Genomic DNA, 26,762 nt, shown 5'->3' on the forward strand with positions numbered 1-26,762 from the left:
TATTTTTACACTGAAATTTAAAGTTAGTCTAGGAGATGTCCTATTCCAACTATAAATCTCTCCCCACATTTTAAATTTACCTCCCCCTCCTATGCAACATGGTTTTGCCCAGGTGCAAAGTTATTCCTCTTTATGCTTTACTTTCTTTATTGACTCTGGCCATATGTTTTTTTTATTTTATTTTTATTTATTTTTTTGGGTTTTTTTTTTTGCGTTGTACTTTTACTAACACTATCTGTTGAAATAGGGTACATTTGAATATTTTAAACGCACCACTAAAATTTTACAATGCAATGATGAGTAAACAAGACCAAAAGAAACAATTCCTCCTATTTTCAATAAGATTCTCAAGCGTTTAGTTAGCAGATTTTTGTGACCAATCCTTAAGTGGTAAGTTGTTAAATGTGTGTTTTTAAATTTTGTCTTAATAATTTATCCAATAAATCATTTTCATATAAAGCATATATTTCTGCCATAAAAGTCTCAGTTTAAAAATGTAAACCTTTAAAACTGATGATGGCCAGATTTGTACTTTTGGAAGATGATTTGTTGTGTATCCTACTGGTGATTTTGAAAGTGTTATCATGAAGCCATTTGTGTGTGTGTGTACACTCATGGTTATAAGCTAATCAGGATAATTAGAAATATAAAATATTAATGTGGTCATGTTCAAGCCCCAAATTTAAGGTTACTTTAAATAACATAGTTTTTAGAAAATCATTGGCTGTAAACAAATAGGGGTTATTGTATCTTGATGTGTTCGTCAGTGGCCTCCTTTATGTCCTCTGGCTTTGATTGGCCATTACAAGTTGCTTGGTGTCACAGGTGGTCAACCATTTTGTTAATTTCCCAGACCACAGATGCGAAAAGCTGGCAATTCATTTGGCTAGAAAAGACCATATTTGTGGTCACTCAAAGTTCAGTATATAATCCTTACCAGAACTAAGGGATCAAAGCAATACTTTCCACTTTTTTTTATTAGAAGACGTGTATAAATTTACAACCACTTGAATGAGCCAAATAAAAAATGTGTCCATGACATACAGGGCCCATAAGGTACAAGGATAATACATCTACATGAGGAATCCTTGTGACATAATAATGTTTCATATGTATATGTTTGTAGAATCATACCAGGTTAAGTGTAATTAATGCCATAACCCTGCAACGTTCCAGAAGAATTTTGACATATTTGTAAAACAGGTTAATATACTAGCACACTTCTTGCTGCAATGTCGCAGAAGAGGGGGTGTAAGCAATTATGTACAAAGTATAAAAGGTCATGAAATTACCTTTAGAGAGTGTCAGATCTGGGAGGGGGGGGGGGGGGGGGTCAGTCTTCTCATAAATTGTCCAGTCCTTCTAGCCTTACCCAAATAGTAGCTTACACTAAAGAATATGCAAGTGTGCTGCTACTGTTTTGGTGTGTTATTTTTATTTTATTTTAAAGAACTATTTTGCATTTATATTTCTTTATGTCAATTTGTTATCACTATTTTTATTCAATAAGCATTGTTACTTTTTGTCAATTTAAAAGTTTAATTTAATAATTGAATGTCTTGTTCCTAAAGAATTCACATATTCGGGCTTGGTTTTTATAATGCTACATTTCTGCAGGGAGCTGTTTGCATTAAAGTATCTCTTATTAAATTAGGTTGTGATTTTAGTGTGATGCAAGTCGGGGAGTAACTGAAGACTTCCTAAGAGTATCAATTCTTGGCAGGATGGGAGGACTTTTTGTTTATTACTAGTGTGAGATATTAGTTATTTTTAGACAGATTTGGTGGTTTTGCTTTAATTAACCATTTGACACAGATATGTCCCACATGCACTGTTGGGCCCTATCGTTTATATATATATATATATATATATATATATATATATATATATATATATATATATATATATATATATATATATATATATATATATATATATATATATATATATATATATATATATATATTATGACACACTACCACGTTTTGATGGAATCATTCTAATGTGCTTATATTTCCCAAAAAGTTGGTTAATTATTGCTGAATGCTCAATAGGAAAATGTCACCACCCAGTAGGTGAATGCTTATTACATGATTGCTTTTACTTGAATCAAGCAGTCTAGCCATAACTTCCAATTGCGGTTTGCCCAGCATTGGTCTGGAACCACTAATCACCATGTTCTGTGTACTTTTTAGATGTTTTGAAGATGGACAAAAAGGACCTTTGGGTATATTTACTAAACTGCGGGTCTGAAAAAATGGAGACGTCGCCTATAGCAACCAATCAGATTCTAGCTGTCATTTTGTACTAAATAATAAATAGAATCTGATTGGTTGCTATAAGAAACATCTCCACTTTTGCAACCCGCATTTTGTAAATATGCCAGCAGGACTCTACACTAATCAGAAATCTATCATTATATGTAATGCTTTGCTTTTTTTTTCTTAAATGGGTTGCGCCTTCCTAGCATTTTTCTTTTACGAAGGTAAACAAATCCTAAAAGCATTACACTGCCTAATGGAAACCAAAGGGGTACTGGTACTACTGTTGGAAGAGAGCTGCATTTAAGCACTGGCCACTGCCCTTAAGCTAAAACAAAACCCATATGAATAAAGGAGGTCACAAAGGGACACAAGTGCAGGAGAGCAGATATTTTGATGTTTAAAAAAATATTTTGATTTTGGAAATATTTACTACATGAAAAACAAGTTTCCTTGACACTGGCTGTAAATACTAGGTTATGGTAAGTATGACAAAATCACCCAGCTGTCAACATCACCTGTCCTATCAGTGTTTTACATTTGAGCTATCATTGAAGAAAAGAAAAACAATTAAGTGAACCCAGGTTCTCCCAGGGTATTGTGCAGCTATAGATCCAAAAGTTCATAATGGCCAAAATACAGAAAATATATGCAAAGGATCTACAGACAAACAGTCCCTAAAATACTGTGGATACTACGTTGAGCATCCTGCTGGGACTTGTAGTTTCACAGCAGCAGTACAGATTGTTTATCTCTGCCTTGGAGCATTGTTCATTAGTTGTGGTCTAGTAATTGGACAGGTCATGCTTTTGAAGCAGCTTTAATCTATTTGACTGCTGGCAGTTGTCCCAATTGTTCCCGTAGGGGGAAATCCTGAAAAGATGACCTGTTAGGGCGGAAGTTTGGAAACTGGCTTTAAAATATTTGGATCTAATTTTAACAAAGGCTGTTTGGAACTATGTTTAGTAATGTAAAGGTTACACTTATTTTATTATATACACGTTTTATGTAGAAATGCCAATTCAGTTAGTCATTTGTGCAGGTCCAGAACCTACTAAATCTTTTGCATTTGAAAGTTTTAATATCCGGCTGGCAAGCTGAAGGGGTGGGGGTGGTGGGGTCTTCAAACTTGTGTTGACTTGATAAAGTTTATATGCGTCATGTCAGATTTGAGCAGAGGCAAAGAAATGGTGATTATCTGCCCCTAAATCTGTAATTGCAGGAGGATTATAACAAGCATTGCAAATATGTTTTGTTGTCAATTAGCTCATTTCATTAAGCACTAACTAATAAAGCTGTTTTGCAGCTTACATGTAACTAAACCTAATGACATTGTTTAAGGAGAGAGGCTTACTCTAATAACTGTATTCCGCTACAGATCTATAATGCTTGGTGTGTAATTGCTCAGCTTATTGTAAAAAAAACAACAAAACGAAACAGGAAATCTCCATGTAACTTTGCACAACGCTGTTACTAAATGATTTGTATAATTCTGTGACATTAGTGCAGTGGTTCCCAAACTTTTTCAGTTTGCGGCATCCTTAGGGACTCCATAATTTTTTTCAAGGCACCCCTAATCAAAAATTATTACTGAGCAATTCCGTTTTAGAAGTAGTTGGGTCAAAATAATGTAAGTTTTAAGTCAGGACAGACATACTCATTAAGTTGTTTGCTAAATAATACACATAAATCCAAGGGAAAATAATATTTTTATATATTTTTTTAAAATTATATTTCTGCCAAAGAACAAATTACAGCTATCATTAAGAGGAATAAGATCAAACAAAATAAAAACAAAGTTAAAAAATCATCGCGCTGGGCCCCTTTACGCGCTTGCGCCGGGCCCCTTTACGCGCTTGCGCCGGGCCCCTTTACGCGCTTGCGCCGGGCCCCTTTACGCGCTTGCGCCGGGCCCCTTTACGCGCTTGCGCCGGGCCCTTTCACCAGTACACTGCGCCCTCCATTGCTGTTTCCCATCACCATTTCACCTCCATTCCTTTACTTACCTTACTTGGCTTTCTTTCTTTTTCTTCTGTCTTCTTTCTTCTGACTCCTCTCTCCTGTCCCTCCTCACTGAATGTGTTGGATGTGATGACATCACGCCCGACTTTCAGTGAGAAGAGAACAGGGAGGAGGATGCTGGGTCCCGGGCGCTGCCGGATTGGTAAGTATTTTTTTTTGCCCTGGCCACAGCACCCTTGTAACAGCGCCACGGCACCCCTGGGAGCTGCGGCGGATACATTGGGAACCGCTACATTAGTGCATATTCTGCAAGCACCATGATGAACATACCACAGTAACAACCATTCAGTTCAATGGAAAAGGTGTGATAGCTTCTAACTTGCTCCAATCTAGCCAGGTGCTGTAATAAAGACTGTTCCACAGGTACATTCTACTTTTGTTTTCTCAGGTATGCTGATTGCTTTCTTTGGTCGCACACACATCCTGTCCCTCGATCCAAGCAGGAGTACGTTTTCAGTTTGGGGAGACACGTGGGGGTTTGTTAGTTGGGCAGAGGACTGCACCAAGGACCAAAGATTTTTGGTCATGCCTGGAAATGCTCCTATGTATTTTGCCAGCTATCTGCTGGCAGAGCATGCTGGGGCTTGTAGTTTCACAACACCTGGAGAGCCACAGGATTTCCAGTTTTCTTGATAGAGTATAGATTTTGTTTTTTGGGAGAGAGCCAGGGGGATACATGCTAATAATCGGTGAATGTATGGCCAGCAATTTTTGTTGTTGGTGCTTATTTCTATAGTACGGATGTTCTGCTGCACTGAAGCGTACCGTACATACAGGTGCTCAGAACAAAGCCGATACAGAATTTTACTGATTGTGTGACTGTTTTAAGTTGAAATGAAAATTGCAGACCGTCTTGGACTTGTACCAAGAGTAATTATGGCTGTTATCCATTTTTCCCTATCTCGCTGTGTGTAGGTGGTTATCTCAGAATGTTAACGTTGGTGCTTTGCCCTTTTGTGGCTCACTGCCAGCATCTAGATTTCCTAAATCTGTTTGTTACATTCATTGAAGGAGATCTACGACTGGGGCAGCATCTTGGTAAAGTTTATTTGTGTTAAGGAATGTTGTATAGCCTAAGCTTGCCTAAATATACAGTATGACAATAGAGCTGCCAAAGCCACAGAATTGCAGAGTCTGCATATTCTTTTTATACAATATGCTGTATACCTTTTACGAGCGTACAGTAATGGTGGATGTATTGAAGTGTATGGATGCGTGATTCTTGGATGTGTGACAGTTTCATTGGGGGAATCGGATACTAGCTATAGGAAATGCTGAGTGAACAAGGCTTAAAGTAGCTTTAGTCAGATAAATTGCTGACTGAGATTGAGGCCAGCCCATAGGACTGTAGATCCGGGAACAGTAGTGAGTGGCAGGATAAGACTGGATTTTAATCACTTATTAACCCAGAAAAAAAAAAAAAGAAAGATTGAACGAAAGAAATGTGTATAGATTCTCTGCTGCCACCTTGTGAGATGAAATGTGATCTAGATTTAATTGCTAATTGAGAATTTGCAGAATGTGTATGGGTACACGCTTACAAGTCAAAATAGTGGGGACTTTATGTGAAAATGAGTGCACATGGGGGCACATTTATCAATGTTCGCATAAAGTGAAAAATAGTTTTCAATCCTTATCGCATTGATAAGGATTGAACTATTTCTCAAAATTTATGAAGAACCCAACACAGAAACAGCGGTTCCGATAAACTTCTGTTTCTGTGATAAAAAAAAACCATACTTACCACTGCCTCTTCGGAACGCGCTGTCTCCGGGATCTCCTCCTTGTCCTCTTCGATTCCCTTCATACTGCAATTGCGCGTGTGCAGTTCGGAGATGTTTGTGCGCATGTCCAGTTCTTCGCTCTGTCTCTGCAACTATAGTTGCAGAGACAGAGCGGTGAGTGACAGGGAGGGATCATGTGATCCCTCCACACATGCGCTGTCCAGCTCTGCTCTTGGGAGCAGAGACGGAAGTGAAATTTGTCAATTATGATAATGTACGCCAGCTTCAGCTGACGTATATTAACATGACAATTTTCCGAAAAAAAAATATTTTTTGGAACTTGTTACATTGCGAGAGGAAGCAGTCACCATACTATTGAATGGTGACTGCTCCCAAAAACTAAGCAGAATGCAAAGCAGCAGCGCAATGCACCTTTCATAAATATGCGGCACACTCCAAATTGCGTTGGCGTTACGGAAAGAGAGTGAAACTGTGCTAGCACCACTTCATAAATATGCCCCATGGAACGGTGATAAGAAGCACAGATAACCATGTCAACCAATCCGTTTTTAACTTTACACTTTCTGTATTTCGATACATATTAATTATCTAGCTACTGTGGCTTCCAGCCATTAACATAATATAAACCAGTTTTGTTTTAACTCTGGTCCTCTGGACTGCAGTGAATGTTTTCAGCGTATCAGTGGTTAAAGATTGCTGCGTTAATAATTAGTCCAGAATGCTGATGTACTAAAAATGTGTACCTTCCTCTCCCCTTGCGCACCAGAGCAGAGAAACCGCAATATATAGACAAATTTACTGCTGAATGATCCTATTGACAGGGGAGCAAAGTTCTGGCACACCACTTCCACTTTTCATTCACCCTTCTCAGGGGCAAATGCAGGATTTTTAGGGGGGGGGGGTTTCCCCCACCCCCCCCCCCCCCCCCCAAAAAAAAAAAAAGTGAGAGAGCTGCTGCGCTCCATTTCGGCAGAAGCTCCGTTTCGGTAGAAGCGTCCGCGGCGCTGCTGTATACAATACAGCACCGCCGCAGACGTTTTTTTGACAGCGCCGCGGCTGCTGTACAGTACAGTGCCGCTATGTGGGGCACTTCGTTAGCGGAGGGGAGGGGTTTCTGGAGACCCAGAAACCCTCCCTGCGTGCACCCCTGCTTCTGTGTATTACCATTACTAGTATTTCTAAACTGAAAGTACTGTAACTAATATCTATATAATTGGTCAGTTCTGATGTAATCACTTGATTAGGAAAACCTCTGTATTCTAAATAAACACTAAATGTCCACTACAGTAATTTATGGATGTTTGAGGTAACCTTGGATTTGAGGGGAAAGATTGCTGTAAAGGGACTAGTGCAAAAAGGTGTCCAAATCCAAGACTATTCATGTTTGAGGATTACATATATAAAAGGACCTGAAATGTAATGTCATTTTCATAATGATACTTCTTTAATACCTCTTCTAGTGAACTTACCTACTCCTGCAGCCATAAATATACATAGCTTCCCCAAGAAATGTATGCTGGTAAATGACCAACCCACACACTGTCTCCGTGTTCTCCCGTACAGTGATTGTGTTAGCACAGTGTACAGTGTGACTGGTCTGCCTCTCTCCAGCCCATAAAGCATAGCACAGAGGAAACGTGACTGCAACACTCTTTAGATGGAGCACTGCAGTGGTGTAATAGCTGCTACACACATTACAGCAAGTACATAGCTGTGTGAGGATGTTTCCCAGCAGTGAAGCCCACCCCAAATGGGAAATTAGGGTAATTTTATTAGCAGTGTGGAGAAGGGATAAATTTAATATAAAGATTCCATTTTTGTTTTTACGGGTCCCTTTAAGACTTCACCACCTCTAAGAAAGATAAAACGTATGTAGTTGTTGCTTAGGAACCCTGTAACTCTCCTACAGTTAAACACCATCTGGTATATGAACATTTAAATGTTTTGAAATATGTTGTGGAATAAAAACTGCATTTAGCAAGATTACAGATTCAGACTACTGTGCTGTTTTCTGCCCATGGGAGATTTTATAGTTAAACGTGTATTTGACAGAGGTGTTTTATAAAGCTTTGGGTTGCTATTTATTTATAACAGCTCAATGTCCATCATGAATGAAGGGCACATCACCATTATGAACTATAAATTAATTTACATTAGTGAACCCTAATATATAGTTCCAAAAGCCCATAAGCCACTCATGACTCCAACTGGCCAGCCTTTTGATCTTGCACTACGAGTATGACTGAGTGGGTGAACAGTTAGCAGGCCCAATCGTGATGCCATCCATATGTGATTTAGTGGGCAGCACGGTGGCCTAGTGGTTAGCACTTCTGCCTCACAGCACTGGGGTCATGAGTTCGATTCCTGACCACGGCCTTATCTGTGTGGAGTTTGTATGTTCTCCCCGTGTTTGCGTGGGTTTCCTCCAGGTGCTCTGGTTTCCTCCCACACTATAAAAACATACTAGTAGGTTAATTGGCTGCTTGACCCTAGAGACACTCTCTGTGTGTGTGTATGTTAGGGAATTTAGACTGTAAGCTCCAATGGGGCAGGGACTGATGTGAATGAGTTCTCTGTACAGCGCTGCGGAATCGGTGGCGCTATATAAATAAATGGTGATGATGATGGTGGATTTTCTCAGATTTGTAGATGTTCTCCTTAATGTGACATTGCTCTACACCAGTGTTGGCTAACCTTGGACACTCCAGGTGTTGTGAAACTACAAGTCCCAGCATGCTTTGCCAATATATAGCTGTCTGCTTTACAAATATTGCACTGAACCTCAGCAATCAATCAGAAGTTATTTTTTTTGTATGTTACACATTAGACAAGAAAAGCAACTCTACACTAAACCACATCTATCAATCAGACTTGTGTGTAAAGTTAGCACCTAAGTGCAGTGTTAGTAAATGAGACATTGCATTTTAAAACAAGATGTTCTGAATATGAATCCTGAATCTCATTTGTGTTGATTCCCAGGATTGGCACTTACAAGCAATAGAAATTATTTTGCTGGTAAATTGTACAAATCTAAGAGGCATGGAGATGAGCCAGGCCGCATCGCGTGTCATGTGATACGGCCGCCTGTGCGCCCCCCGGGCTGACATCGCCCAGCCCGCGCCTGAGATGAGCGGCAACTTTCATAAATTACATTGATCAGAACCTAATTTGGAGGGAGAAAGAAGAATTGTTTAAGGAACATGATTTCTGTGGCCACTCTGTTAATAATTATGTTCATGACACCATCTGTGCCACACATACAGTTCTGGATTTTGGTTTATATTAGGTATATGATGCACATACATTTGTTACATGCAATAGGAGGACCTTAAGGTCACATAATGCAAATTTATACATTTATTGCTCTCTCACAACACATGAAATACAATAGAGTATTCAATCTTACTAATCATTTTACCTAAATTAATCCTCATATATAGGTGAAACATGTTGGCTTCTCCCCTCAACGTATGAAGTGACTGTCTCTCTTCATATATCCATCATCATTTATTTATATAGCGCCACTAATTTTGTTGTGCTGTTCAGATAACTCGCATCAGTCCCTGCCCCATTGGAGCTTACAGTCTAAACTCCCTAACATACACACAGACAGACGACTAGGGTCAATTTGATAGCAGCCCATTAATCTAATGTTATGTTTTTGGATCGTGGGAGGAAACCCACCAGCATAGAAGTACTGTTGGTCTAGTAGAGTTTTCTTGACTGAGGTTTGATCTATTTCCACCTGACTGTGATGATCACTGACTCCTATTAACTTGCATATAATGACTGGAGATCAGGGGATAAATTTATCAAGCTGCGGGTTTGAAAAAGTGGAGAGGTTTCCTATAGCAACCAATTAGATTCTAGCTGTCATTTTAGTACATTCTACAAAATGACGGCTAGAATCTGATTAGTTGTTATAGGCAAGATCTCTACTTTTTCAGACAGCAGCTTGATAAATTTACCCCCAGGAATTGCCTACAGGACCATTTAGGGGTAAACTAATTTAATGTTACTATATTTCTCTTTTATGATCTAAAGGATATTTATTTACAGTAGTTTGTAATCGTTTTGTTTTGTATTTTGCACACATTTTATATATAATACTATATACAAAAAGGGGAGCTTCCATGGTGTAATATCATAAAAACACATATATTAAAGCTTACACTGATTCAACACGTACCACAATTAAGATATGTATGAGCATAAAACAGCCAAATTTCCTCCGGAAATCTCCGTTTGTTTCTCTCCACATATAACCAGCATGTAATGACAGTCATGTGATTACTGACTGTGAGCCAATCCCTCTACGCGTTTCGTCAGAAAGACTTTGTTCATATTCTTTTGTAGCTATTAAATAGTCACGAAGTGATAATGTGAGTAGTTAGTTATGTCATACATTCCTACTTGAGGTTACTAAAAATCCCATTGAATAAGAATAGTTGATTTAGTTATTTTTTTTGCACAATAATGTTAAGTCTGTACAACCTAGTTTTGGTTATGAAAAATTCTACATACTTTTAAAACTGTCATAATTACTAGAAAACATCTTTAAATAGGCAATTACTGATTAATGTTACCAACTGCTGTAAGTATTTTACAGAAAGACCAATATGATTTAGAAAAGAAAAGCAATCATATGGGTGAAGCCACAAAATGAGTCTCCTCTGTGTAAGCAACGGGTGCTAAAGCCACACACATGGTTTTAAGCATAACTATATTTAAACATTGTGAAAAAAATACTGTGCGCTATTCTTACATTTTAAAAATATATCTGTGTTTTGTAAACACAGTTTTCCCCCCTTATATGCAGAAGTTAATAAAAAAAAATACATATAATAGCAAAAAAATTCTATGTAGAAATTGTAAACCTCAAATGTTCTTATAGCTATTATTTTCAGTGGATGAAAGATAGTTGCTTGGACACGATTTCCAGGTCATTATGGCCATTATAAAGGAATTGGCATAGATAGTTGTGTGTCTGTGCTGTGTCTCTACTGTGGGAGTGGGAACAGGTGTAGGATGTGTTTGATAACTTGGTATGTTGGTGGATGTGGCAGGTAGCTTGGGGATAATCTCTGGTTCATGGCCAACAAAATGTTCGGTCTTACACTGAACAGGCGCTCCAGTGCTTACTATTGTGATATCTCCGCTTCTGCTTCATTAGCAGCTGTTTGCTTATTTTTGTTGATGCCTTTCATCTGCAGCTGCATATACTAGGTGTTTATAGACTATGGTCAGCTGGATCCTAAGGTAATACAGTTGAGGCAGCAGAAGATTACCCTTGTGTTGTTTTATTGAGATATATACATACAGTATATATAGTTAGTGACTGGTTTTCCCCTTGTGATTTAGATTGACCTTTAGTTAATCTCCTCGATGTTCCCCAAGGGTCAAATATATTTAGCAATTGAGACATTTGAAGTTATGTCGGGCAGCACAGTGGCTTAGTGGTTAGCACTTCTTCCTTACAGCACTGGGGTCATTAATTCAATTCCCGACCATGGCCTTATCTGTGAGGAGTTTGTATGTTCTCCCTGTGTTTGCATGGGTTTCCTCCGGGTGCTCCGGTTTCCTCCCACACTCCAAAAACATACTGGTAGGTTAATTGGCTGCTATCAAAATTGACCCTAGTCTCTCTCTCTCGGTCTCTCTGTCTGTGTGTATGTTAGGTAATTTAGACTGTAAGCTCCAATGGGGCAGGAACTGATGTGAGTTCTCTGAACAGCATTGCGGAATCGGTGGCGCTATATAAATAAATGGTGATGAGGATATCATAGTAAGATCAGTTCCTACTTGCAGCCTCTGCATGGCGAGGCAGTAAGTAGGATCAGTTCTTACTTATCTCCATGCATCGCCTCAAAGTCCGGAAATGCTCTAATTTTCTTCGCCATGTATTGATATATGGTATCCTAAATGCATACATTACATTTGTGTGTCTTGTAATACTTTCAGTTCCTCATAAACACTTCAAGATATGCAGTGTTTGAGCCCTGACCAGCCCAATTTTCATGGTTTTGTGCTGCTCCAATTTAGCTGTGAGTTCTGTTTTAATGTCTTATTCAGTTTATTAGATAGCACAGAATGTCATATCTGGACAGTTTGCAGTGACTATTTTCACAATATTCAGCTTTGCGGTCTCCTTGCTATACTCTCTGTAGCCTGATGCGGGACCGAATACTGCTCTGGATTTTTTTTCAACCAAATGGATTATCAATACTACCTATAGCCTTGCAATTTTATGCTCTCTTAACACTCTCTCCATTCTCACTGCTCCCTAAACAGTACCCTATGGTAATGACACAGGAAGTTCTGGCAACCAGTCAAAGATACATGGAGTCAGCTAAAACCTGTTCACTAAAGATATGATCCCTGAATACTTTAGATTTTATTATCTGTATTTCTAAGCTGTTGCACAAATCAGCATTTGTTTGCTATGCCATAAAGTAATGAAAATCTGTAAAAACAATGTAACCTAGTCATTAAAATAAACACACACAGCAGTATGAGATGCAGGATTGTTTGCTAAAACCATATAACTGGAAAATACAATGTACACATCTAAACAAAGGGAAGCCACAATATTGTTTTGTTTTCCGCTTTCTTGTGTTGTATTTCTGTACCTGTTAAACAGCTGTCAAGCATTTAAGGAATTGAAACCTCAAAATAGTTTTTGTCTATCTGTGCATAGCGCACAGAATGTATGTTGTATATTATTCCTCTGTGCTGGCTATGAGCAAACTCAGGGCTTTCACCTCTTTGCGTGCGCTCTGTCATATGTTTAGTCTTTTATGGAGTTAGCAATGCCCCCAGGTATTTATCAACCATCCCTTGGTACTAGGTACCGTGTCCTAGCTATTGTATGGTGAGAAGATTATCGCTCCTCAGTAAGATGGACAGCAGAGCTCTGGGAGATTAAAGACATTTGGGGATGGGAAGACACAATAAAAAAAATGACAATTGGACTGATCGGCAACATTGGAGAATGGCAAGAATGACTGACAGTGGCTCTGCATTGGCTTTTGATCTACGGCAGCTGAGTGGCAAGCAGAATGATACAGCAGAGGGTAACTCTGTATTTTAAATAGTTAACAAAAGAAATGTGGTATAGGGAAAATGAGTGCCAGATACTCACTGATGCTCCGGACTGGAGATTTGTGCCCCAATCTCAGGCTGCTGGGCAATAAATGCAATGGATAGAACACGTATAGGAAAGTATACACTGTTTTTTAGTTTAATTTTGCCTACCTTTCAGCAATTTGAATAAATATAATCTTCACCCCAGTTGGAGGGGTGGGGAAAGGGGAAGGGGGTGGTAGCGATAAGGACCATTAGTATTTCCCTGAGCTGTATGTGAAGATATACACTCATGCATTCTTTTATGTACAGAAAAAAAAATTGCTGTCCTGTACTATGGAAATGTATTGACTGGTGTTAAGTTGGGTACACAATACAGGAAACTTCTCCCGATGCGATATCTTTTTTGATTTTACCCACAACTGAAAGTCCCAATTAGCATGTCTGTTCATGTGTACACACTTATGCAATTTTACACGATTTACTTTCAGACCTGTGCTCTTTGTCTGTCATAACCATCTGCTGAAAAGATTGTGACACTGTAAACTCTATAGAAATCTGCCTACTCTGCTGTCGTGAGTACATTCACACTTCAGAATTTGCCAAGCATCGTTCCATCATTCATAGTGATTTTTAGTCCGTTTATAAAATCTGATCAGAGGAGCCATAAAGTCAGATTAAGAAACAAGCTGCCATAGATGTATCCTCACTTGAACAGCGCATTGCATATTATTTGGCCCAACACAAGTAAAACCCTTCTCCTAGCCTACTGACAAAGATTGAGTCAATTAAATCCCATATTATCCCCACCGGCTACACTCATGCACAAGCTACAGCAATGTTTCTATGATAAGGCCGACACGGCAGACTCTGTTAGCCAGAAAGCTTTAACAGAATTGCTCTCATGGCCTTATTAATAGAAGCCGGAAGAAATTCTCGAACTCTATCACTTATGACCCCCTTGAAATTTAATGAATTTAGGGCATTTTATGCTTCTCGCTACAAGCTTCCTGGCCCCCAACGCCGAGGCGACCACGTCTGAGGCACTATTGAGTCTTATCTCCCAAACACCCCGCACCCCAAACCTTCCCCTTCTCAAGGTTCCCACTTGAATGCCGACATTACCAAAGAAGAGGTCCTGACAGCCATAAAATCTCTTTAGAGCTCATCTGCCCCAGGACTGGATGGTTTTACGGCCCAGTATTATAAAAAGTTTTCAATGGTTCTTACCCCCATCGGACTTCTTTTTTCTTCAATAAAGTGTTGTAGGGGGCATCTTTTGATTCGGCTACCAGTCTGGCTAGCATCACAGTGATGCCAAACCCCATTCATATTGCTCTAGCTATATATCGATCTCTTTGCTCAATGTTGAATTAAAACTGTATGCAAAAATCTTGGCTACCAGGCTGAATCTCGTCCTCTCTTCCCTAATTCACTTCGACCAAGTGGGGTTTATCCTGGTATGACAAGCACCTGATAACACTAGGAGGACCACAGATCTGATTTATAATGCTCCCCTCTCAGCTACAGTTTCTGCAAATGGTCAGCGGTTAGTGGTTAGCACTTCTGCCTTATAGCACTGGGATCATGAGTTCGATTCCCGATCATGACCTTATGTGTGGAGTTTGTATGTTCCCCCTTGTTTGCATGGGTTTTATTACGGTTCTTCCGGTTTCCTCCCGCACTCCAAAAACATACTGGTAGGGTAATTGGCTGCTCTCAGGATTAAACCTAGCTCTCTGTGTGTGTGTATGTTAGGAAATTTAGACTGTAAGCTTCAAAGGGGCAGGGACTGATGTGAGCGAGTTCTCTGTACTGCAGCGCTGTGGAGTTAAAAGATGTATCTGTAAGACCATCATCCTCTAATATCGCCAACAGAACGTGTCAAGGATGTCCCCACTCATTTTTGCCCTACTAATAAAACCTATGGCTGCCAGAATACACGCTAATAAGGAGATTTCTGGAATTAGTGTTGGCACCACAGAGCTTAAACTGGCACTATATGCTGAAGATATTTTGTTGACTATCGTCCACCCTGTTGCCTCCTCTCCCCCCCCCCCCCCCCTATTTCCTTTGAACTTGAACTATATGGTTATTTGGTTATTTCTCTGGCTAAAAACTTAATCCAGACAAAATGAAGGTCTTAGATTTCTAAGATTCCCGAATGGATAAATCATCCTTAGAACTCAAATTCCCCTTTTAATTGGTGTATACAGGAAATTGAATACCTGGGGATATACTTAACTAAATGATATCAGCTTTTCCAGGCTAATTTTCCCCATATGCGATCCTAAATTAAGTCAGCTTTTGCTTCGTAGTCCCAGAATTTTTCTCCTGGATAGGCTTTATCAATGGAATAGAAATAAATGTTCTCCTGTGTTTATTGTATTTCTTCCAGATCCTTCTCATCCGTATACCTTGTTATGGTTTCAGATTTCTTCAATACAGTATCTCCAAATTCGTATGGGTGGATAAGCACCCACGAGTGCGACTTCGAGTTCTGCAGAGATCTGTTTCGGGTGGTGGTTTGGGTATCCCCAATTTCAAATGCTACTATTTTTCTGCCTGACTTGCTCAATGTATTTTTGTGGTGTAGCTCTACGTCCTCCAGAGTCTAGGTCTGCATTGAGGCTGCAGGTCTGGGTTCATTTTCCCCTGCTTCCCTTCTCTGGCTCCCATGGGCTTGTTGTCTGGAACGAACTATGGTTCACCCCACAGTCTCCCATTCTTTGGAAATTTGGGGCTCCTGGCTATATGGCTCCACTCCACATCCCTCCATGGTTTAATTCTTTTTGATTTGCTAGAAATTCCTTGTGGCTGGATACCACTGCATTTTCCTTCTGGCACTCCCAGGTTGTGACAGACCCGGGCCTTATATTGGGAATATCGTGCCAACCCGGTCTATCATCAGTGGGCCAATTGAACAACCGTGGTCCACTCTGTTAATAAATGCCGCCCGGTGGCCAGATCTGTTATTGCTGTGGAGTCTGGAGAGGGAGGGGGCGGTGGCAGCTCACAGGAAGTGTGAAACAGCTGTGGACCCTGTGACATCAAAAAAGAGTGAGAGGGATTAAAAAGAGGAGGGCCAGAACCTTGGCAAACAGGGAGAGTCCACCTCCTGATTTTAGATAACTATTGTTCCAGCAACTCCAACACAGTCTGAATGGCACCATCACCGCAGGTGGAAGACCACTGATGTCGTGCTCTACTTCAACCTCTGTTACCTCTATCAAACTCTTTACCACCAATCGCAAGAGGACAATGAGCAGGGGGTTGATCCAGGGGCGTGGCCAGGATCGGGTGTCTTGTGAGAAGGGACAGAAAGGAGAAGTCTGGGGAAGGGTGTGGTGTTAGAGTATCTTGAGAGAGCAAGGATTTGGACTGATTGAGAGTAACCGTAATCTCTCAGGGCCCCTTGGGGAGCACTGTTTTATCTTGCGACGTGTGTGCACTTTCTTTAATAAAAGGGATTATGTCTTTCCTGTCTCCTTACCTGTGTGGCCTGTGAACATAGAGGACAGGGTATCTAGTGAGCGTTTGTTCCAATCCCGGTGTCCTCACACGGGGTGTCAGATATTGAAATGATCTTTCTCATGATGCTGTTTTTCTCCAATTTTCTGACATTCAATCTCGACAAAATGCTTTTATCAGTATCTACAGATTCAAAATTTCCACTCCACAGGAAATTTTGGTCTGGAAACAGTCTCTCTATTCACCCCCTCACCACTATCGAGACAATGTGCCTCCGCTGGACTTCTATGCCCAGCTTCATCTCCACCATATATTCTGAGCTTCCCCTCCCCTCTGACGCCTCGTGTGACCACCATGAGCTAGCGTGAAAACGAGACCTGGGTTACCTCCCTTGATGATAATGATTGGTCTGAGATTTGGAAACCACGGGCTCTAGCTCCCTTTGTGTCAAAATAAAGGAAAATGTATATAAAATTATTTTCTGCTGGTATTCTGTCCCAAACCGTCTCATAAAGATGTTACCCGACTCCTCAGATAGATGCTGCAGTGCATGTTCTAATGAGGGCACATTCCTTCATATTTGGTGGGGCTGCCTGGAACTGGCCCATTATTGGTTGGATATTAAACATCTGATTTCTACTATTATTCAGATCGACATCCCATTAGACCCGAAGTTCTTTCTTCTCCCCCTTGGATTTTCTTCTGCCACCTATTGTTAGAACAAACTAGGCCGACATGTTACCTCCGTGACCACATGTGAAATCGCAGCTGCCTGGAAACAGATCACCCCCTTCTCACTGCTCACCCCCTCCTCACTACAGACCGTCATTAACAGATTATGGCATGTTCATCGTATCGAGTTGATGACTAATATTATTTGCAACTGTTCTAAATCTTTCAAAAAAGTTTGGTACCCTTGGCTGTACTCTCTCCAATTCTGTGCTACCTGTGATACTCCCTCACCTTCCTCTACCTCACTTTTCTAGCGCAGTTGTAGCCACACCGCCCTCTGCTCTCCCTGTTTCTTTCTCCCTCCTTTCCCTTCTCATTTTTTCTTTCTCTTTCTCCTATGTTAAAAACCTGGTCATTTGATGAAGATACTTTGCTTTATGATACTTAAAATCTATCCTCGGCTGATTTTAAAAGTTTTTTTTCAGCTTTCTTTTGCTCCATTTTGTGCTGAGATGTTCTTATCTATGTAGACATGACCATTTATAAATAAATATTTAAAAAACAAACAAACGATATGATGTCCTTTTGGTACGATAAAACATGGTCGTGGGAGCCTGGCACAATAATCGGTGGAAAACCTGTAGTTTATACCCAGGTTTAGAACTTTAAGGGGGGTATTCAATTGTTAGCGAGTTTGGAAGTTCGAGCGTGCAAAGTCATTTTTTTTGCTATTTTACCTTATTTTCGAGCGCAAAAACTTCTCACGCAATTCTAATCTTTTTTTTTTTTTTTTTTATCGAAACGGTGTTATCGCGCTCCAAGCGTTTGTCAATGTTAAAGTATAGGCTGGCTGCGAACCCTTAGCGGAAAAAGCTATTCAATTGTTTTTTAACGCCGAGTGTGAAAAAGGCAAATGTGCTGTTTTATCTCGCACCTCCATGGTCTGCTCAAAGAAATTATTTTTTTTATTAAGTTAAGAACAATATACATTAAACTGAGAAAATAGGTGTAAAAGTTCATAAAAGTAACCTAAAAAAAGTGTATAATAATTTTTGGAAATTTCCCCCTTTAGAAAAAACCATAGTGGTGCATGTATTTAAACTTTTTTATATTTTTTTTTTTTGTTTTTAAGGGGGGAGGGGGGGGGGGGGTGGTTGTGCCAAAAAGTATCATGTTTTTTTATTTTATTTTTAAAAGCAAAATCGCTTGCTCCCCACTCCATTTAGTCTTCGCCTTAGTGCTGACAGGCTATTGATGTGTGAAAAATTTGACGTAGGGTTCCCCCTAATGTAATTGAACCAGCACTAGGCAAACCAGCCGGGGTGATAGGCACTATAACGGGGGGGAACGCAGTTTGGGTCCCACGGCCATAATGACTAAACACCCACAAACTGTTCAGCGCTGGCCTGGATTCCCTAGGGATTGTGGTCCGCTGAAAAATGTAAGCGGGCCACCCCCCTAGGGACACCCAGGCCAGTGCCGATAGCACTAGGGCTCTTCCTACTACCCCTGGGCTGTGGGTAGTAGGGTTATAAATGGGGATTTTGTATGAAAAAAAACAAAAAAAAAATGTTTTACTTGTGGAACTACATGTCCCAGCCAGCCATGTTGTCCTAAATAGTGTGGGCATGCTGCTACTTGTCTAACTACAAGCACCAGCGTACCCATAGCACCCAGGGCATGTTTGCACTTGTAGTAGAACCACAAGTGCCAACATGCTCTTACACCCACGGCTGGCTGTGATCTGTAGTTCCACAAAGCAAAATGTTAAATAAAAGCACAAAACCCTCATTCCAACCACAAATCTTTATTAAAAATAATAAAACCCCAAGAAGTACAGTAAACACCCTCATGTACACCATAGATTTTAATTAAAAAAAAAAAAAAAATACTCACCATGGACGAAATCCTCAGTTTTATGATGCTTTACTTACACACACTCATTTACGCAAAGTCCCAACAAATATTTTTACCTTCGAAGAAAGGTTCGGCTTGCCCACGGTGCCACAAATATTTGTACCTTGATGCTTGGCCAGTGTTCAAATGTTTGTAAATTTCAAAAAATGTACCTCCTTGTAAAATCTTTAATTCTGCTGTACAGGGGGGGCCATTGTTGCTTGCAGTGCTGGGGCCCTTCTTCATTGCAGTGTGGGGGCCCATTCTCTTGTGCAGTGCTGGGGCCCTTCTTGATTGCAGTGTAGGGACCCAATCTCCTTTGCAGTGCTGGGGCCATTCTTGATTGCATTAATTTACTTTTATTTTTTTATAGTAAAATGAGTGCCTTAACCACTCCTCATTTCAAACTCGCTAGGACCAATAATAAAACGCGAGGGGGTGAATGCAAAAAAACAATTGAATTGAGGGGTTTTTTTTTTTTTTTTTAAACGCACGCTCGAACAGGAAAAAACGAGCGCGTTTTTTTCGAGCGCGAAATTTTAACGCATCTTGCTAACCATTGAATACCCCCCCTAAGCATAATAAAATGAGGGTACAGTGGCTTTGATATATCTTTATGACTTTATTTTTGCTATCTACATGTGCCTTTCATTTTTTTTTCCTGCCTGTTGACAAACAATACATGACAGTATTGGTTTAAGCTTTCTTTAGAAATGTCATGGGAGTAAACATGCTTCAATCGTCATTTTGTATTTCCATCTAGTGGTGTTTTTGTTACATTGGCATCAGAGCGGAACTCTTCAGAGATCATGCATTGCCTCACTTAGCTTGTATGGAACCTTTTTACGGTGGATATGTGTGGGATGTGTTTACTGTTTTTTACATTTAACTCATGAACCTACTTGATAGGTAAATAAAAACCTTTTAAAGATAATGTAAAGACCATATCGTTGTTGGCTATCTTAGTCCAATCACAATACATTATTACATTGCTCAGATGCATATAATATTTGCCTTAGGGCTTGGAACTGCAAAGGTCTCATTGTATCAGAGTGTACTCCAGTGGTTCCCAAACTTTTACAATTCGCGGCACCCTTGGAGTCTCCATAATTTTTTCAAGGCACCCCTCCAAAATAATTACCAAGCAGTCCCATTTTATAAGTAGCTGGGTCAAAAAACGTAATAAGTATTTAGGTCAGGACAGAAATACTTATTTAGTTGTATGCAAAAATACACATAAATCCAAGGGAAAATAATATTTTTATATATTTTTTTCAATTATATTTCTGTCAAAGAATAATTTACAGCTAACTCACTCTGCGCCCCCTCTGCATCATCCCCACGCTCTGCGCCCCCTCTGCATCATCCCCACGCTCTGCGCCCCCTCTGCATCATCCCCACGCTCTGCGCCCCCTCTGCATCATCCCCACGCTCTGCGCCCCCTCTGCATCATCCCCACGCTCTGTGCCCCCTAACATCCTTATAGTGTTAGATGGATACAGACAAATCAGATACTGAACTAACTAAAGCAGAAACTGGCTTTAAATGGCTGAGGGGACTGTAGCCTCAACCATTGCCTTTAATTGTGGCTAGTACAGGAGAATGTATATGTTAGATATAGTTTTTCAGCCCATTGTCTCAATGTACTAATGTACACAAATCCCTTGCCACTGGGCCCTGTACCAAAGCTATAATCTTGTGAGAAAATCATCACATTACAATAAGATTGTCATTATCTTGGAGGACATCATTTTGAGGAAGCGAAGACAATGACATCTGTAATGACGTGAAAATTTGCTAAACATTATAGAAGCCAGATAAAGTGCTATAAAAAGAATAACTTTTTATGCATTCATAGCTTACACTTTACATTACAGACAAACAGGGAAAATAAAAAGATGTGCTTAGAGTCAATTTAAAGATGTTCGGTACCCAATATTACTTTGTTACCTGATGCTTCAAATATTGTGTCTGAAGCAAGGGAGGGACCAGAAGTCAGTGGGACAATAAGTTACAGATTCAGTTAGATACGTGGTTCCGTAGGCGACAGGTGTCTTTGTGGTTAAAATCTTTGGCAGTATTGTGTATAGAAACACCAAGTGGCTAATTAAATCTGCTTCTTATTTGATGTTGAAAAGCCCAGAAGTAGTAAGGAATAGATAGGTTCAAAGTGGTTACCGAACCGTCTCTTTTTTTAAACTGTTCAAGTTTAAGTGGTTACATTGTATAGTCGTGTATTCGAGACATTTTATAGTTTATTTAATGTTTCTTAGCTGCAAACCTCAATTTTGAAATAACAGCCTAGCAGTTCCATGGTGGTCGAACCAAAAAGAATTTTGATCTTTTCGAGATCGGTCCCACCGAAAGTTCAAGGTCCTCAAACTTTTTCAAACTGGCTGTAATAATTTGAGCATCTATAGTAAGGAACACAAGAGGTGAAGACTAGTCGGCGTCATTCTGTGTTTCAAAATAATTGATGGTATTTTTTTATTTTGTCCACACTTTGGTAGTCCGTGCATTCCACCTATTTGCTGTTTTAAGTGAAATCACACACACGTCTATTCAGCGTATCCTGTTTTTATGTGGTGTCTTGTACAACTTCCAGTAATATGAAAGGGAGAGAAACAAAACCTGGTAAAAACATTATGAAATTCAATATCCCAATAAAGGGGATTGCTTTCCAATGTTTGATTTATCACAATTCTACTTAAGCCATTGTTGTTATATGTTAACATTTATCAAAGCCCGTGCATTACTGGACTAAGTAATACAGCTAGAATTACTGTGCTTAATCTGTCTAACATGCTGTCTGCTCCTTCCCTTTAAGGCAGACAGATAGGCTTGTAGTTTCCTCTGTCAGATGTGCACATCCTGTGGGTTGGGAACCAAGCTGAGCCTCAGGACCTGTATTTAGGGCCCCTTTTTGTCAGAAATGCAGTATATCCTAAAGTAAATCTCTTTAGGGGATCCTGGAACAATGTTACCCTTAAACCATACTTCATCATCAGCATCATCAACATTTATTTATATAGCGCCAGCAAATTCCATAGCGCTTTACAATGGAACCATACTTGTCGGCTTTGAATGATTGAGTTGTAGGGGAGCGTGGTGGGAGGGCGGAAGGAGGTGGGACATGGCCGATAGCATTGTTTTGACCTAACCTCGCAATAAAATCAGCATTTTTGACGCTCGGACAGGGACAAAATGACGCGTTTCACAGTAAATCGCGTCATTAGGACTCCCATCACTAGGAAGTTGGCAAGATGCTGGAGACTTGCCTGCTCTCCCAGGAGACCTACCCGGATTACAGGAGTCTCCCAGACATTCAGGGAGAGTTGACAAGTATGCCTTAAACCCAATAAAAGAGAAATGAATGAACACCACTGTCTCTCTAGTAAAATATCCTCTATATAGGTCAGTAGATCCCCACACAAGGGTTTGGGCAGACATGCCACAGGCATAACTCACATATTATGCTTTCTCATTTAACAGATTAGTCTTGTATTATGACCCTTTACATACTGTAAGAATGGGCTGTAGAAGGTGGTTTAAATAAAAGGATAAATGTAAGAGCATAAACCACCCGATGTGTCCATTGTTATCATCTCCACACTCCTTTCCTCCGTTTTTAATCTCCCAATCTTTCACCCAAGCACCCAGTGAGCTATATAAATGATCTCTAGATGGGGAATAAATGAGATGGTGATAAATTATATTCATTTACTTTCTACATAAGGTTAATAACATCTGTCAAAAATTTGAACAGATAATCTATTATATTATCACAATCAAATACAAGTTCTTCACTCTGTTCACCAGAGAAATAATAAATGGGTCCTCCCTCTTAGACACACAAGAACATGCTGCAATAATGATCAGTTGTAGTCCCTGGTGGTACAGGTAGGTGGCGCTGTGTGCTCAGATACATAGGGGGGAATTCAATTGACCGTAGGTTTGTTTGTTTTTTTCTCGCCGGGCAAAAAACAAAAAATACCTGCGCAGGTTTTGACCCGCTGGCGCGACAGTTTTTACCTACCGCGGCGTAAAAAATCGTGCAATTCAGTTTTAAAACAAGTAAGCCAGCTCCTGTGCGTTAATTATTGGTGCTTGCAAATTTTTGGGGGAGTGAAGGGGAGGGTTTAACGCGGTCATCTATAATAAAAAAAATAATAAAAAAAAATGGCATACATTTCTATTGCATTACACAACCTTTCTATTTTAGAATATCTACATATAGTACTTTTACTATTTTTTTTTTTTTACTCTTTTATTTTACTATACAATCTGTACCATGACAAAACACATTAGTACATACATATTAGTACATATAACATACAAAAATATATTGGTGTGTTTATTATGTTTGACTTTTTTTTTTTTTACACGCTTTTTGTAAAAGAATCACCTTTTTCATGTTATGCATTGCTGATAAACATAATTTATCTTTTTGGTTTTTTTGCATTATTACATGAATTCAAATAGTTTTCTTATGTTTTAAATTTTTTGCACAGTCATGGGAGGTGCGATATAAGACTGGAGATTTGACGATTTACCGTGCCGCATTAAAGAACAATTGAATAGCTTTTAAAGCTTCTCCCTTCCTCCCTCCCTATACTTCAAATGGATCATCTACTTGTCCACGATAGGACCGTTTGTGCAAAAAAAAAAAGCTGCGTTAAAAATTTAATTGCATATCTGTAAAGTTAAGCTCCACTAAAATGAGTGAAAACCTTGTTAAAATGACTTAATGCGGTTTAAAAACAAAACCTTGGCCACTTGAATTCCCCCCACAATATCTCTGTAATGTAGCTTTGAGTATTTGTCTGTGACAGACCAGTGATGTTGGTGTCCTGCTCTGTGGTACAGGGGAGGACAATTATTGTTTCACAGCAGACGTATGTATATGTGTATATGTATGTATGTATATCATGCCTACTTTTTAAATCTGCACTCCTGAAGATCAGAGTACAGATCATGTGACAGAGGGTAGGAGGGGGCGTGACAACGTCATTATGTCACTAACGGCGTGATTAAACCTTATAAACTCGCCAGATACGGGTAAATCCGCCAGCATACATCCAAACTGTCCTGGTTTAGATGAGAGCGACCCGATTTGAGGGTTCTTTCCTGCCATCCCGGTTGGGACATCTTTGTCTGGTGGTTGGGAAATTTAGGAGGTATTGTCTGTTTACTGCTGCTCTATATGACAAAGCAGTGGTGGTTGGGTGGCGGGCACAATGACTGGTCACACCCCATGTCCTGGTAGTCAGCCGTTTGGTGCTCACAACCAACAATAAGATTATCAGTTTGGTCATACATGCATGTGATGCAGGCATCACACATGTATTGGATACTTTCTAGTCTTACTGGGGCTGCTCTTTCTGGCTGAATTTTATGAAAATGACAAATTATTGTCTGGCATCCGTTGTTTTCATGCCATAAACCCTGCCTTATCACAGCCTTTAAAGACAGCGCTATAACTTTGTTGATCTAAACTGCCCTTATAGATACCAAAATAGTTTTGCAGTTATAGGACTAAATTACTTGTGTGGCCCACACTACACACACTTTGGCCGCCTTGTCATACAGGAAAACGTACCAATTTTGCCACCTGGCTTCCAAGAAGGGATTGTACCTCTTGCCAGTCTTGTATGATAATATCCTCGCCCTTGAGGGGTTAAAGTCTAGGCTAGAATTTGTAAAGAACAATAGGTCAGTGATGGATCGTCAAAGCTTCATCAGCTGGAGCCTATTATCATCATCATCATCATCATCATCCATTTATTTATATAGCGCCACTAATTCCGCAGCGCTGTATTATGGCCCCCAATATGTTCCAATAGAGTGCCACAAGGCTGAGTAGCCTTCCTCTGTTGGCCGTCTTGATTTGTCTGAGTTGGGGCCCAATCCTCCTCCGGTGCTACATACAAAATGAGAAATAAAAGGCTGTTGCCTCCTGACTATAAATGAGAAAAGCTTTCCCTAAACATAAGTTCACTTCTAGATGAATCAGAATTGTGCAGTTATTACTGTCTAGCCTGTGCCTGATACATTAGTGTGTAATGTCCCCGTGGAGATGAAACCGAGAAGCCCCTTATCTCTCTCTTAGGACTACTTGGAGAAAAGATGAAGTTCTCTTCAGTGCTTGTATTATTCATGATTCCAGAGCCCTTGTACTTTACTTCACCTGAAAGCACTAGGCTGCCAGGAAGTTTAAATTAGTTACATATGTAGAGAAAGTCAAACACATCTTGTAGATCTTTTTCTAGCTATTTTTTTGCTCTATATTTTGCACCTGTGTTAGGATTTATGTGAGTATGGCTAAAGAAAAGTGTAAGCAATCTGTCACTGTAATGCGTTTGTACAAATACCACTTTTCTTTGTGTTTGCAGGTGGATGGAAGCCTGCCTGGTGGAGGAGCTGCCGCCAACCACAGAACTGGAGGAAGGTTTAAGGAACGGAGTCTATCTGGCAAAGTTGGGGAGATTTTTTGCCCCTAAGATGATCTCGGAAAAGAAAATTTATGATGTGGAGCAAACAAGGTTTCAGGTATGTGATTGTCCTTTAAATTTGACATTAGTAATATTTTGCAGATACATGCAGTCTATAATTTGACCCGTAGCTATTTATTGAGGTTACATTTAAGTTTGTGTTATTAAAGACGTTCTCCATGGGTTTTTTTTGTTTGTTTTTTAAGAGAAGCCTATTTGCTAAAATCAGCTACCTGGCTATTTGTTATTCTGTAGCAACTGCCCCCCACTTCCCCCACCCCCCTCCAGCCATGCATAGCCTGGCGACTCACCACCACTTCTTTCACCCAATTTATTCAGGTTTCTAAGCAGCATTCTAGGGTCTAATCCATGCAACGCTGAGGAAATGAAGGGAGTGAGTGGGATGACCAATCAGAATCCTCAATCACTATGATTGGTCCTCCTGTTCACACCCCTCTCTGCAGCCATTTATAAGCAGTAAGCATTAGTAACCACCACAGCTTTCTGGGAGAACAGCTTTAAAGACCCAGCACAGACAACTGCTCACTATGTATCCTGACAATAGCGTGAGGAAAGGCAAATAACAAAGATGGATGTCATTTTAATATCTGTATTGCGATTATGGTATGGAAACCTTTGCAAATTAACCTCTAAATATTATGAGATTCTTTTTCATATTGGTTGCGATCTTAGGTTATTTCTGGTCACCCAATACAATTTGCATGCTAATTTTGGTATTTTTTTTAAGCAAATAAATTCAACATCTCTGTGTGACCAACAATAATCATTGTGTCCAATAGATTTAGTTTGGAATTTTATTGTATTACGTAAGCTGGGATGTTTGAGCAATGGTCACATATACTGTTAATGGCTATTCAGTATTTATGGAGACCCACGTGATGTGGTTGTTATGCCAGCTGCCCAGACCTGAAGACAAACAGCATTGCAAGGGTGGGCCATTATCCTTTTCCAAACCTTTCGATTGTTTCAGAATTTAAAAAACAACGACAAAGAACAAAAAAGAAACTTAACCATCACCTTACAACTGTAAAGCTGTTCTAGAGTCAATGTTGAAAAGCATAGTCCTCGCGTTAGAAGGTGAATATTCTCATTGGCAACTT

General features: G+C 39.8%; 1 protein-coding gene across 2 annotated transcripts in view; it reads left to right on the forward strand.

The window, feature by feature from the left end:
* IQGAP2 (IQ motif containing GTPase activating protein 2) overlaps positions 1 to 26,762 on the forward strand; it is a 207,295-nt gene that overhangs the window by 75,293 nt on the left and 105,240 nt on the right. For both annotated transcript variants that reach the window (XM_075182047.1, XM_075182056.1), the window contains exon 3: positions 25,543 to 25,699. In XM_075182047.1, coding sequence (XP_075038148.1) covers positions 25,543 to 25,699 — 157 coding nt within the window. The remainder of the gene's footprint in view (positions 1 to 25,542; positions 25,700 to 26,762) is intronic.

Source organism: Mixophyes fleayi, chromosome 1 (assembly GCF_038048845.1).
Source record: "Mixophyes fleayi isolate aMixFle1 chromosome 1, aMixFle1.hap1, whole genome shotgun sequence".
NCBI lineage: Eukaryota > Metazoa > Chordata > Amphibia > Anura > Limnodynastidae > Mixophyes > Mixophyes fleayi.